General features: G+C 35.4%; 1 protein-coding gene and 1 long non-coding RNA gene across 4 annotated transcripts in view; one reads left to right on the forward strand and one right to left on the reverse strand.

The window, feature by feature from the left end:
• LOC123875258 (homeobox protein homothorax) overlaps window positions 1-3,785 on the forward strand; it is a 476,104-nt gene extending 472,319 nt beyond the window's left edge. For 2 of the 3 annotated variants that reach the window (XM_045921002.1, XM_045921004.1), the window contains exons 13-14: window positions 2,066-2,255; window positions 2,922-3,785. In XM_045921002.1, coding sequence (XP_045776958.1) covers window positions 2,066-2,238 — 173 coding nt within the window. In that variant the 3' untranslated portion in view covers window positions 2,239-2,255; window positions 2,922-3,785. The remainder of the gene's footprint in view (window positions 1-2,065; window positions 2,256-2,921) is intronic. The other variant, XM_045921003.1, reaches the window with a different exon arrangement.
• LOC123875264 lies at window positions 3,673-6,837 on the reverse strand. Its single transcript, XR_006798115.1, has 2 exons — window positions 6,768-6,837; window positions 3,673-6,399 (listed from the first exon to the last, which is right to left on the reverse strand). It is a non-coding gene; the product is annotated as an uncharacterized LOC123875264 (long non-coding RNA).
• Window positions 6,838-12,297: the final 5,460 nt, after the last annotated feature.

A 12,297-nucleotide genomic window follows, 5' to 3' on the forward strand; every position in this document is an offset into this window, starting at 1 on the left:
AGTGTTTAATCGGCAAAAAACGTAACGCTGTGTTTATTAGACTGATTGTTTTTATCCTTTTTCTACTGCTTCCTTAACCTAGTAGGTACACTACATGTTTTAATTGTCTTCAAAAATTATTCAATACGTAGATTTTTTTGTACGTAACCTCTATCTTATTAATATTGTGTATGGAGTATGTCTGTCTGTCTGCTAGTTTTTCACGGCCCATCAGTTTAACTGAATTTGACAATACCTTTTTTCATTGACATTAAAAAAGGATTCAATACTTACTTAGATGATATTTATAGTTTTGTGTGATAGGTACGTACATTATTATAGGTAAATGGGTACAGAAGTGTTGTCTACCTGTCGGCTAGCTTTTCAAGGCCCATCTGTTTAACTGAGTTTGATAATATTTGGACCTGAGATAGTTGACGTGCATCCCAGAGATGCACCCAGGCTACTTTTTGTCCCCGAAAATCAAAGGCAACGTGATTGAAGGACAAATCAACAAACTAACACACTTTCGAATTTCTATATGGTAGTGATACCAACCATTAGACATTACTTTATCGAAATCATCCATTATTAGGTTTCCAAAAAGAGCTTACTCTCAAAAGTCATTTGGATCACAACATTAGTCCGTGTTTGTGCCGATCGGTGCAATGGCGCGTGCCGCCATAAAGGCCCCACGAGCAAGACGGAAATCGGCGTCAATAATGGGAGAATACCATAAGGACTCCCACAAACCGTCGACTTTTGGTTTTGTCAGATTGGCCTGTGACACTGCTTATTGGCTTTTGTATAAATTAGTATAAATTCCCGTGACTTCGTCCGCGTGGATGTAGGTTTTTAAAAATCCCGTAGGAACTTTGATTTCCCGGGATAAAAAGTAGCCTATGTGACACTGATTTGATCACGTAGAGAAACTCCAAGCATTGCTCTCCCCATGGCGCTGAGCTTTCTTATGAAGTCCTTCTTTTTATGAGGAAAGAAAGAAAGAAAATTAATTTATTCATCAAGGAGGAGACGAATTGCACGTTAGTCTTGTCAATCGTAAAGCTGTGGTCAAGCGTGTGCCTATAGTGAATAAAAAAATAATCTTAGTCTGTCAGCAGTTCCAATGCAGTTATGTAAACTGCACTAAACAGCTATATTGAAGTCCGCTTGAAGTCGAAATATAGACCGTCTGTGTAGACCCTAAAGACCCCACAAGGAAGGCGGAAATCTGCGTCAATAATGGAAGAACACCATTAGTTTACGATTGATAATACCCGTGGATATATTGCGGAAGGCATAACAGTTCTGTGGTAAAATTGAGCCTCTATGCCCGACCTCACAATGAAGAGCGCCGGTTTTTTGGGTGCTTTTTTCTTAACAACTATGAAGTAAAGTCATTATGGTGTCAGCACTATTGAGTATTGCTGAGCAAAATTCAATTTTATCGGTGTATCAGGAAGACGTATCCATTCAAACTGTTGTCCGGGGTTTTTATGCGTTTGTATTGTTCATAATGTTCCTATAAACAACTATAGCGGTACATAGGCAAGATTTTTGTTTTAGGTCTCCAAAGTAATTAAATTATTATTAGGCATTTTCCCATCCCATATCATATGTTAAGTTAAGGAATTGTGTTTGTAAGTGCTTGCTGTTTCTTGTACTCTACATAATATATAGGTATTTCATACTATTCTAATACTGATTCTAATACAATATGCCGTGTAAACAATAACATAGATTCGATCGAAAGGGAACCAAAATTTTCGCCTGTTTCCATGTCCTTTATTTGGAGAGATAATATCTAACTAATCCAATAAAAGTATCAAACTATCACCGATAAAAACGCAGTTTTCTGAGATGATTGGTTGTAAAATATGTAGTTTTTAAGTTAAATCTGTAACCATATACCACCCTGGTATATACCTATTTTTTAAAAAAAATCTATTCTAAGGCATTCCGAACCAGTGGTAGATGCTCTTGAGGATCCAAATAGTTCTTGTAAAAGTCTAATTGAATAAGAATATTTTGAATTTGAATTTGAATCTACCACGAGTACCAAGAGCAGTCCTAATTAACCGTGCAGTGTTCTACCCCGCAGTGTTCCCCCACGCCGGCCCCAGCGGCGCCTACAGCCCCGAGGCCACCATGGGCTACATGATGGACGGCCAGCAGATGATGCACAGGCCTCCCACGGACCCCGCATTCCACCAGGGCTACGCGCACTACCCCGCCGAATACTACGGCCACCATCTTTAATCCATGCACTTGTAAATGTAAGTATATACGACTAGTCACACTATTATAAAGGCGAAATTTTGTGTGTATGTATGTTTGTTACTCCTTCACGCAAAAACAACTGGACGGATTTGGCTGAAATTGATTGAGATAGATCATATCCTGGATTAACACATAGGCTACTTTTTATCCCGGAAAATCAAAGAGTTCCCACGGGATTTCGAAAAACCTAAATCCACGCGGACGAAGTCGCGGGCGTCAGCTAGTTATACATAAAATAGACTGCATCCGCCCGTGGCTCGCACGCTCTTGCCACAAATACAGGCAACACTAGAGCTAGCGGTAACTATCATGATAAAAAAAATGCGGGACATCACTATTGACACGGGATGACACGATGTCATCAAAGACTACAAAATAGGATGGACTTAGTATAAATTTTATCTAGCGTGTAGTAGGTACTTACAGTTTCAAATGACTATAGAATCTGGGTCGATTGTCATTTTTTTTAGAATATTAGCCATGCTAATCATGACTAATACTCCCCCTCCAATTAAGCGTTAAGCTTGTGCCAGGAGTGGGTACGACAATAGTGCAACGGGTGGGGTTTCAACCGCCGACCTTTCGGAAGTCAGTCCGCTCCTCAACCGTTGACCGAGGCTCTTTATAATATCTGTAGCTAATATACTGAATATCTTTTCCAGATATGAATATAAATCCATCGTGCGGCCTCACCCCGCGAGAGCCAAGGCTGGAAGGAGACCACTGGCAGGCTGGCACCGCCCGCGCCGAAACTCGGCCTCGCCTTTGCGCACACGTGATACGAACAAACAGGAGAACGATGCTAAATGTACATAAACGCGAAACATTTTGTAATATTTGAAACAGTATACGATCTCCTAAATTAAGATTTAAAGTCAACTTTAATGATTAAATTAAATGTAAATGTAAAACGCGAAGTGACTACGGACGCTGTATATTTAAAACAAAACCTGGTGCAATCACCTAAATATAAATGAAACGGAGCAGTTTTTATCACTCGGAACTATAGGAGCAAAGTTGATGAATGTAACAATAAAAAAATGGTTTGATATAGTTATCGTATAAATATTTATAGCTAATTGTGTATTGTTATTACGTAAATATAAATAAATAATTGATTAGTTGTAAGTTGTACCTATCACTGGAAGGACTGGGAGCGCAGGCGAAAATGATACAGTTTTGGTTTTTTTTTAAATATTTTTTTGTAAAGACGTTGTCTATTTAATAGATCACTTAGATTTGAGTTTTGTGAAATACTTATACTATATTATTGAGGCATATTATATACGAACTTGGCCGAAAAACATCAATGTTATTAATGAGAGACTTTAGCCGAACGCCGAGGCCGAAAATTGTAAGGCCAAAGGATGTGGCCTCTATCATGTGCGGTAATCTTTATTTTCGACACTACTGTAAGTACTATTCTTTACTTTAAAAATCGCTGTCATTTAATTTATTACAATAATGGAAAAAGCTCAAATTATTACGTATAGTAAGTAAATGTCAATTTCACGATGAATCTATTACTAAAAAAAGAAAACAACAGTTTTGCAATTTTGCTTTACAGGCAAATAACGTACATATCTTTGAATTACATTGTATAGTATATATATATTATTATTGGTATCATATAATATAATAAACTTACGAGCAACAAAATCGACTCGGAACAAACGGCGAAACTTAACTTAAATTGAATGTGCATTGCAATTAATAAAAAGTAACACCTTCTTAATGCTCTTAGCAGTGTATTTTCCACACAAAAACTATTTCTGATTCTGAGTCGATTTTAATGTCCGCGAGTGTAGTTTCACCCTGCCTTGGTGTTCATGATATAGCACAATTTGTAACCGATGTATACGATAAATTAAATGATATTTTACACTGTTGAAATGCGATGAGATTATAAGCTCTATTTTATGTCTTGATACCTGACATTGCCTTCTACACACGAGAACAAAAATGCAACAATCACGTAGCTAAGGCATTGATACCACTGCCAGAGTTCGGAGTTCAGAGTTCTACGTTCCGCTGTCAAAACTAGCTAATTCGAAGACAGGAAACATCAATTTTACCGTTGACCGTCGCGGTCAACTACTTTTGTGTACCAAACGATGGGCGATTCATTCGAATAACAATCGAACTAATCGATTGTCGGGATTATTTGATAATAATTAAACAATCGTTTGTTTTCGCTTGTTCAATGTTACAAGCGCACGGGTCTAGGACGAATTAATCGAAAATCGCATGGAATTGTTCAATTGATTTAGGTTTTCGATTCATTCATTCCAGACCGTGAACTCCGCATTCGTAGATTACAGCAATCGAAAAATTTAAGAATTGGTTGACAATTTTTATTCGATTGTTTTTTGTGAAGACAAATAAATCGACAATCGATTGTTCAATTGTTCGATTCATTCAATTGTTCTTTTTTTTGCAACAATCGCCCATCGCTACGACATCCAAGTTATTGTTCAGAGTGCAGTGAATGCTAGAATTCTTCTGTGAAAGTTGGCTGTGGAATCCACGTCTAATAAAAGCTACAAATGAGGGTAGAATTTTAAAAATTGAAACGAATGTATACAATTAAAGAGATACGAGATAACGATTGACTCTAAACACGTCAAATGTAACAAAAAGTAGCACATGAGCCGATTAAATTATAAAATAAATATTAATCGGTCGACCGGTTCTTTTTCGATGTTATTTCAACTAATTGGTAAAAAAACTTTAGAATGCATCTTAAATACCTAATTGTATACGATATTTAAAATACTCAATTTTTCTAAGACAATAAAAAGAAAAACCACAATATTGGTTTTAACTTTTAATACCAATGACTAACTAAACGATTATTTATGAACATGGAAAAACATCAATAAAAATAAATCTATGTGCGCTTAGAATCACATAAATGTCAAACGTCATTTGACAGTTACATTTGGCGCGCTTTTCAGCGATCGAGTTCCGTGGGATTGTAAGACGGAAAAAATGTGCAGTTTTATTTCACTATTTTGTTATTCCGTATTTTATATTTAATAGTGATCATGTACCACGGAACCAAATATATAAAAAAATTGAAATATTTTAACAAAGACTAAAGGAAAAATAGATGGAGCTGTCGCGTACAAAGTGAAGCTAGTTGTGTATGTATCATACCTACTCAAAGAGTTGAATAGCGCAACATTAGCGCCTTTGCATATGATAACATTTTCGGGTGCTCTGAACTGCGCTGTAAACTGGATTTGTGAAAACAAAGTATAAGTACAGATTACATTTGTTCCGTATTAACTACTTCGTTAATTAATTGCATCTAATGCTTTTCAAATGCTAATCAAAATAGCATCATGTGCAAAGTCTCCAAAAGTATGTGACTGCAACACAAGACATTAAGTGCACACTGCTTCGTATAGCAATGTATGGAGATCGACACAATACGTCACGTTTGCACATCTTAAAAGCGCTCCATACATATTTTCTATTTCTATATAAATTAGTAGACACATAAGTGTCCCAAATGCAAGTTTTTCAGACATTTTTTTCCACCGACATCTCCATATGTATTTTGTTTCTCAGCAGTGCGTTGCTCCATCTATTTTATTCTATTAGTCTAAGTACGTTAAGTCCTTTGGATAATTCAAGGGTAATATGTATATTACCAGCCTTAAGCCAAGTATACGATTGGAGCTTTTTGAATTTTGATGAAATTGGTATTAAATAGCTAACCGTTAGCTTCGTAATAGGTAAAGTTTTCCGGGGCAAGCTTTATACTAGTGTAAATACTACCTCAGGAAGTCCGTTCAGCCACAGTATAAGGAGAGACAGTAGTCCGACGCCTTTGATGTTGTGGCAAATGACGACCACAACGATCCTTCAATATAGGTCCCGGAATTACTGGGGCTGTCTCGGGTCGCTCTTACCGCACGATTGCTCTGTCTAAATGGCTTCGTCGAGCCTCTGTAACATCTTTACTCTGTGGTTCAGCCATGATTGAAACACAGTGTAAAGAGATAAGTCCTACAGTTGGTCGAGATAGATGTTTATAGTTGCTTTTGCCTTAGTTTGATTAAAAGATAAACAAATCGCAGATACCTTCTCGGGGAAACGTGTAAGCGACGTTTAAGAGGGCTCTCTCCGTCACTCGTTTCATACCATTTCATACAATCGTAGTTCCAATTTCATTTGAATATTAAGCAACCAAAGTCCATGAAATTTTGCAGACATATTCTAGAAACTAATATCTATGTCTGTGGTTTTCCAGATTTCTGTTAAAATATTCGGTTTCAAAGTTACGCGGTCTTAAAATTTTCATACAAATCTTTGAGCCCCTGTAATTTTAAAACTACATATTTTTAGAAAAATCTAAAACACCACAGACACAGATATTAGTTTCTAGAATATGTCTGCAAAATTTAATGGACTTTAGTTGCTTAATATTCAAATGAAATTGGAACTACGATTGTATGAAATGGTATGAAACGAGTGACGGAAAGAGCCCTGTTAACGACGTTTGCTCGGCGCTTTAGACCTTCTAGAGTTGGTTTTACACTCATATCATGACATCAATGTCAGTTCGCGGTAACAAGGTCGTAAGGGGCGCGTGTAGTGCGCCTCTTACGCATTTCAATTACCTACTTGTTTATCTTTAAACGGATTATAGAAAGAGCAATCCAGTGGAGTCAGAGCGGTGAGGAGGGAGAGAGATTATACCTACAGGCCAGAAGTTGGCAGAACAAACTATAATTGATTATAATGATGAATGATTATAATTATTATTCTTTGGCTTAGTAGCGGATCGGTCGTTCGTGTATATTATAGGTGCTACAATATGACCGTAAGACAAGCTCAGTCCGCATACTTCAATGGCGTCGCCTTACTGTATGTATTATGCTGTGTTTATACAACAATCATGCATGCATACATGCAATAAACACAGCCAAGCGGACTTCGTGAGATAGAAGAACTATAATAACCACGATTCTTTGTAAATGCGATGTGGTTGTTTTTATATTAGTGACTTATATAGGTGAATCCGCGTTATAGTAATGTATATAGGGATAAGAAAAAAATTCATCAAAAAACATTTTAGCCATCCCACTTCTGATATTGCAGATTTATTTTTTGGATATTTCTGGTTAGGTATATGCAAAATTGTCATACGTATTTTATAGTTCGGACTCACCTTTTAAAACTATCATGTTCATAGCTTTTATTTTACTCAACAAATTCTAAATTAAAAATTTTAAAGTTTTAATTTAAAATTTTACTAATTTTCAATCTAAAGTTACTGCACCAAAAAGTAGTGTCAACAGAAACAAACGCATCGCATAAAAAAAGTTTTTTTAGAAATATATTTGTTAACTTTTGTAAATAAATAAACAACAATAAATCGTTCTATGTATAAACCGTTTAGTTTTCAATGATTATTCAGTATTAAAATTGATTTCGACTTATGAAAAAAATTACCGGACTTTGTTACTATTAAAGTTAGCGTTCGTTGCGTACGCTTGGAGTTTACGTGTGAGGAGGAGTTTTTTTTTGATAAATTGTAATTCACCACCTTTCTTTAAGAAAGAGTTTACTATTTTACTAATAAGTTACCTACACTACTAAGTGTCATGAAAAGGTAAAGTTTGTAAGTTGGTATAGGGGGTAATCTCCGAAACTAATGATCCGATTCTGAAAATTCTTCAACTGATAAATAGCTATATTATCCTCAAGTGCTACAAATTACATCACGCGGACGAGGTCACGGGAAAATACTAGTGTTCTATAAGAATAAGACTTCTTACCAATTTTAATATGGGCTTTACCTCTTTATTCCCTCAAGATAAAATTATACCAATAAAAATTTGCGTCGTATGATAAACGCTACTCATGACGATGTTTTCGCTCTACATTCGTATTTTTTGACTGATTTGACCTTCGACATAGTAATTTTTGCTGTACAATTTTCATTGGTATTGAACCAGCTTTACAGTTTTTTGTCAACCGTATCTCCACTCTACCGCACTCTCCAAAGCATTGTACCGCATTCTAAATTGACGAACTTATACCCTTATAATTATTATTATTATAATTGTTAATGAAAACTTGTGTAATATATTTTATTAAGAGGAAAGTCTTAAATAGTAGTTATTAGCTATTAATGTATTAATTGAAGAATTTTATTTTGATTTTCTCTTTATTATATATGTATATGTACATTATACTTGAGTTTGGAAGTCACGAACTGTAAATATAGAAACTAATACGAAAAAAGTACTACGGACCGCAGCGTTTTTCAACCGAAAATAATTATTATAATTTTTATCAATCTTTTAATGTGAAATTACTATACTTCGTCCATAATACTGAGTTCTATTTAAAATCTGCTGTTAAGATAAGTATTTTTAACAGTAAATTTTACAAGTACCTAACTTTCTAAAATATTGTCATAGGCACCGAATTAGTTATGCTTCATATATGATTTATTTCTCAGATTCGGTTCTATCCATAATAATTTTGATACTTAATTGCAAATGAAATTTTTAAGAGCAATTAAAATTTATGTAAGTATATTAAAAAATCGATAGTTTTTTAGACATCACTAAAACAAGCCATCAAATAGAAAGCATAAATACCCAGTTTACCAAGAACTAAATTATTATCAACATGGAACTAGGAATCAGCTTAGCTTAAATCAATGACCTGTCCGTAATCCATACGTTTCATTTCTACATTTCTATTGCTTTAATAGAAAAGTGTCTTACTGAAAAACCCAGCCTAACCCAAAGCCCTTAAAAACGTTAAAAAAAAAGATTTAGTCGCGTCACTGACAGTTCTAGAGCTAGAATAAGTTTACAGTATAATGGAAGATGTATAGTATAAATATATATTTTTATTGTACTATAAGTATTATCGGCGATATTGTATGAAGTTAAAACGAACGTGTACGATTTTTATGAAATTACCAAACGCTGACGGGACGTCGAAAGGAAATGTGTCGGCATTATGAATGCTACGAATTGTGTAAAAAACATTAAAAACTAAAAAAAAATATCTTGTTTCATTTTTTACTTACTTATAGTTTGAGGCATACCCTACTTTAAATAAGATTTAAAGAAGATTTAGGAAAAATGATAGGCACATACGTATTGCAAAACAAAAATTCAAAGGAATAATACTTTTATGATATTATCGATATTATATACTTCGCTATCACCATAGAACATACAAATTGGAGACCTGTTTCACAACGGCCAGATTTAACGAATAAATTTGACATTTTGACAATAGTACAAAATCTGGCATAACGTCAAATTTATTAATTGGGTAAAGTTTATATCGTTTAACTACGATACTGATAACTAAAATTTTTGATCAGCAAGAACTTATTTTGTCAATAAAAAAGGGAAAAAGATGGAACATATTGTATCAGAAAGGAGTGAAAGGGAAAAGGCTCACATACAAATGCAATTTTTTTTTTAAAAGCTATCACAAATCACTAAACAATCCTTGTGGTGTTCAATGAAAGTATATTCGTTCATTCAATCAATACTTTCTACTACACCATTCTACATTGTATTTATAATCAATTAAATAATTTCATTGTTTTTTTCACCTGTCCAGAACTGGGCCAATTTAATTTCAGCAAGGATTCGAATTCGGAACCTCTTACTTATTGAACCACAGTACTAACCGCTAAGTCATAGGGATCAATCAATCGTTTATCAACATTCTTCCATATCGATCATTTAATACATACTTCTTAATTGGTGGTTAATAATTATAATTAGTAATTATTAATTAACAGTTAATAATGGCAAGGCGTCAGACAAACAGAAGAGCGTCTATGTCTGTTGGCTGGTGCTACGTTGCTACGCTCGTAGCGCGGTAGCGGCGTAGCGGGCGGGGTTCGAAAATGGCGGCCGACAGTGAGTAATGGCACGCCGGGACGGGTCCAGTGACGCGTGCCGCAGGGCTGTCGCTTTATTGCTTTTTCATTTTAATATTTTATGCGATGGACTCTCATGACAATAAGGAAAATGAAATTTGTGTTGGTAGGTATGTTTGATACATTTTTAATAGGTTTTATACTAGCCACTGCTACGGGGTTCTGATCTTTGGTTATATTAATTATTAATATGTAATACAGTTTTTTGTCGGTTCTTATCGGTGAGAAGGGTATTTATTTACCTATGGCAGATTCATTCGGCGATTCAAAAACCTTTGTGAAAGTTTATTAAAAAAAAACTTTCTAACTACTACTAACTGTAGGTACTATAAATTAATAAAATTACACAATTTGACGCGAACGGTGAAACATTGATACCAGTTGCGTCAATTGTGTATCAAAACTTAAGTCTTACTTATTGGCCACGATGGCTCTGTAGTCTCTATGCTACTCTACCTACAAAAGATATTGTATTTTCCTAATCCCAAATACTACTAAAGTCATGTAACATCCAGCTCTAAAGTCCATTTTTTTTAAAGAATATTGGCCATGTTTATCTTGACTTATATCCCCCTTCCAGTAATAATAATTAATTATTATTGGTGCATCAGGTTGGGTCAAAATAACAAGGACTTTATATGAAAGTTATAGACAAAATAGCATAAACTCGAGACTTTTAGCGTTCCACCGAGACCGTCAATTTTTTTGCAGAATGTCATATAGATAAAAAACACAGAGAACTTCTTACAACGATATTCGCCAACCCTACGTTTTTCCTACAACGGAGCACTGTAAGCAACGCACCGATTGTATCGCTCGCGGATGCTCGGAGCGGCACATTTGTCAACCTTAGCCTCCCCTCCCTCCCCCCGCGTCCCCCGCACGCCTTGCAACCCTCCTGCCGGCGACAAAAGAAACGCGAGATGCCAATTTATGTCGCCCTGGTAGCTGTGATGCGTACACAGCTGATGCCCTGGTACGAATTAAAAAGAAAACGATATATATATATAACGCAATATTTAAAAAAAAACCCCCGACCCAAAAACCTCTATAAGAAAACCAGAATAGAGCTGATAACTTTTAAAAGGCTGAAATGATTTTCTTGGATTACAACTAAGAACACTCTCGATCAAGCCACCTTTCAAACAAAAAAAAACTAAATCAAAATCGGATTATTCATTTAGGCGCTACGGTGCCACAGACAGATACACAAACAAATATGTACACAGATACACACGTCAAACTTATAACACCCCTCTTTTTGGGTCGGGGATTAAAAAATCCCACCAAAAACATTTCATGTAAAATGTTGCCAAGACTCACAAGTTCATAATGCTTTCACTGTTAAAAAGTGATGAGATCTCTAGTAGAGCCAAGCCCCTAGCTGAGCTTAGATTTGTGCTGGCCATGGGACCTATCCCAAGTCCAAAGTAATATAGCTCTTAAATGTTCTTGACTGTATCAAATTTATAACAATAAATAACAAATCACTCTACTTACAAGCTCTGATTCTACAAACCCTACATCTTGGTAAAAAAAGGACGGCTTGGCCGTTTAATGTTCGTAAAACTATTACATGACATAACATATTTTAAGGCCTTAAGGAATAGTTTGTTCGACAATTACTAATTTGTATTGTACTTCGTGATGGTCGCAGAAGCAATTCCGGGCTTAGATGTCATTTCAGATAAAAATCCACGAACTGTAAACGGCCAAGCCGTACTTTTTTTACCAAGATATAGGGTTTGTAGAATCAGAGCTTGTAAGTAGAGTGATTTGTTATTTGTTGTTATAAATTTGATACAGTCAAGAACATTTAAGAGCTATATTACTTTGGACTTGGGATAGGTCCCATGGCCAGCACAAATCTAAGCTCAGCTAGGGGCTTGGCTCTACTAGAGATCTCATAACTTTTTAACAGTGAAAACATTATGAACTTGTGAGTCTTGGCTACATTTTTACATGAAATGTTTTTGGTGGGATTTCATTTCTTTTTGGCAGGTGCCCTAGATTTTTTTGGATCTATTTTTTGTAGGTACATCATTTTCATGGCCCACTCCCTAATAAATCTGCCAAGGACATCTTATCCTGAAAATATCAGC

Source organism: Maniola jurtina, chromosome 19 (assembly GCF_905333055.1).
Source record: "Maniola jurtina chromosome 19, ilManJurt1.1, whole genome shotgun sequence".
Taxonomy (NCBI): Eukaryota; Metazoa; Arthropoda; class Insecta; order Lepidoptera; family Nymphalidae; genus Maniola; species Maniola jurtina.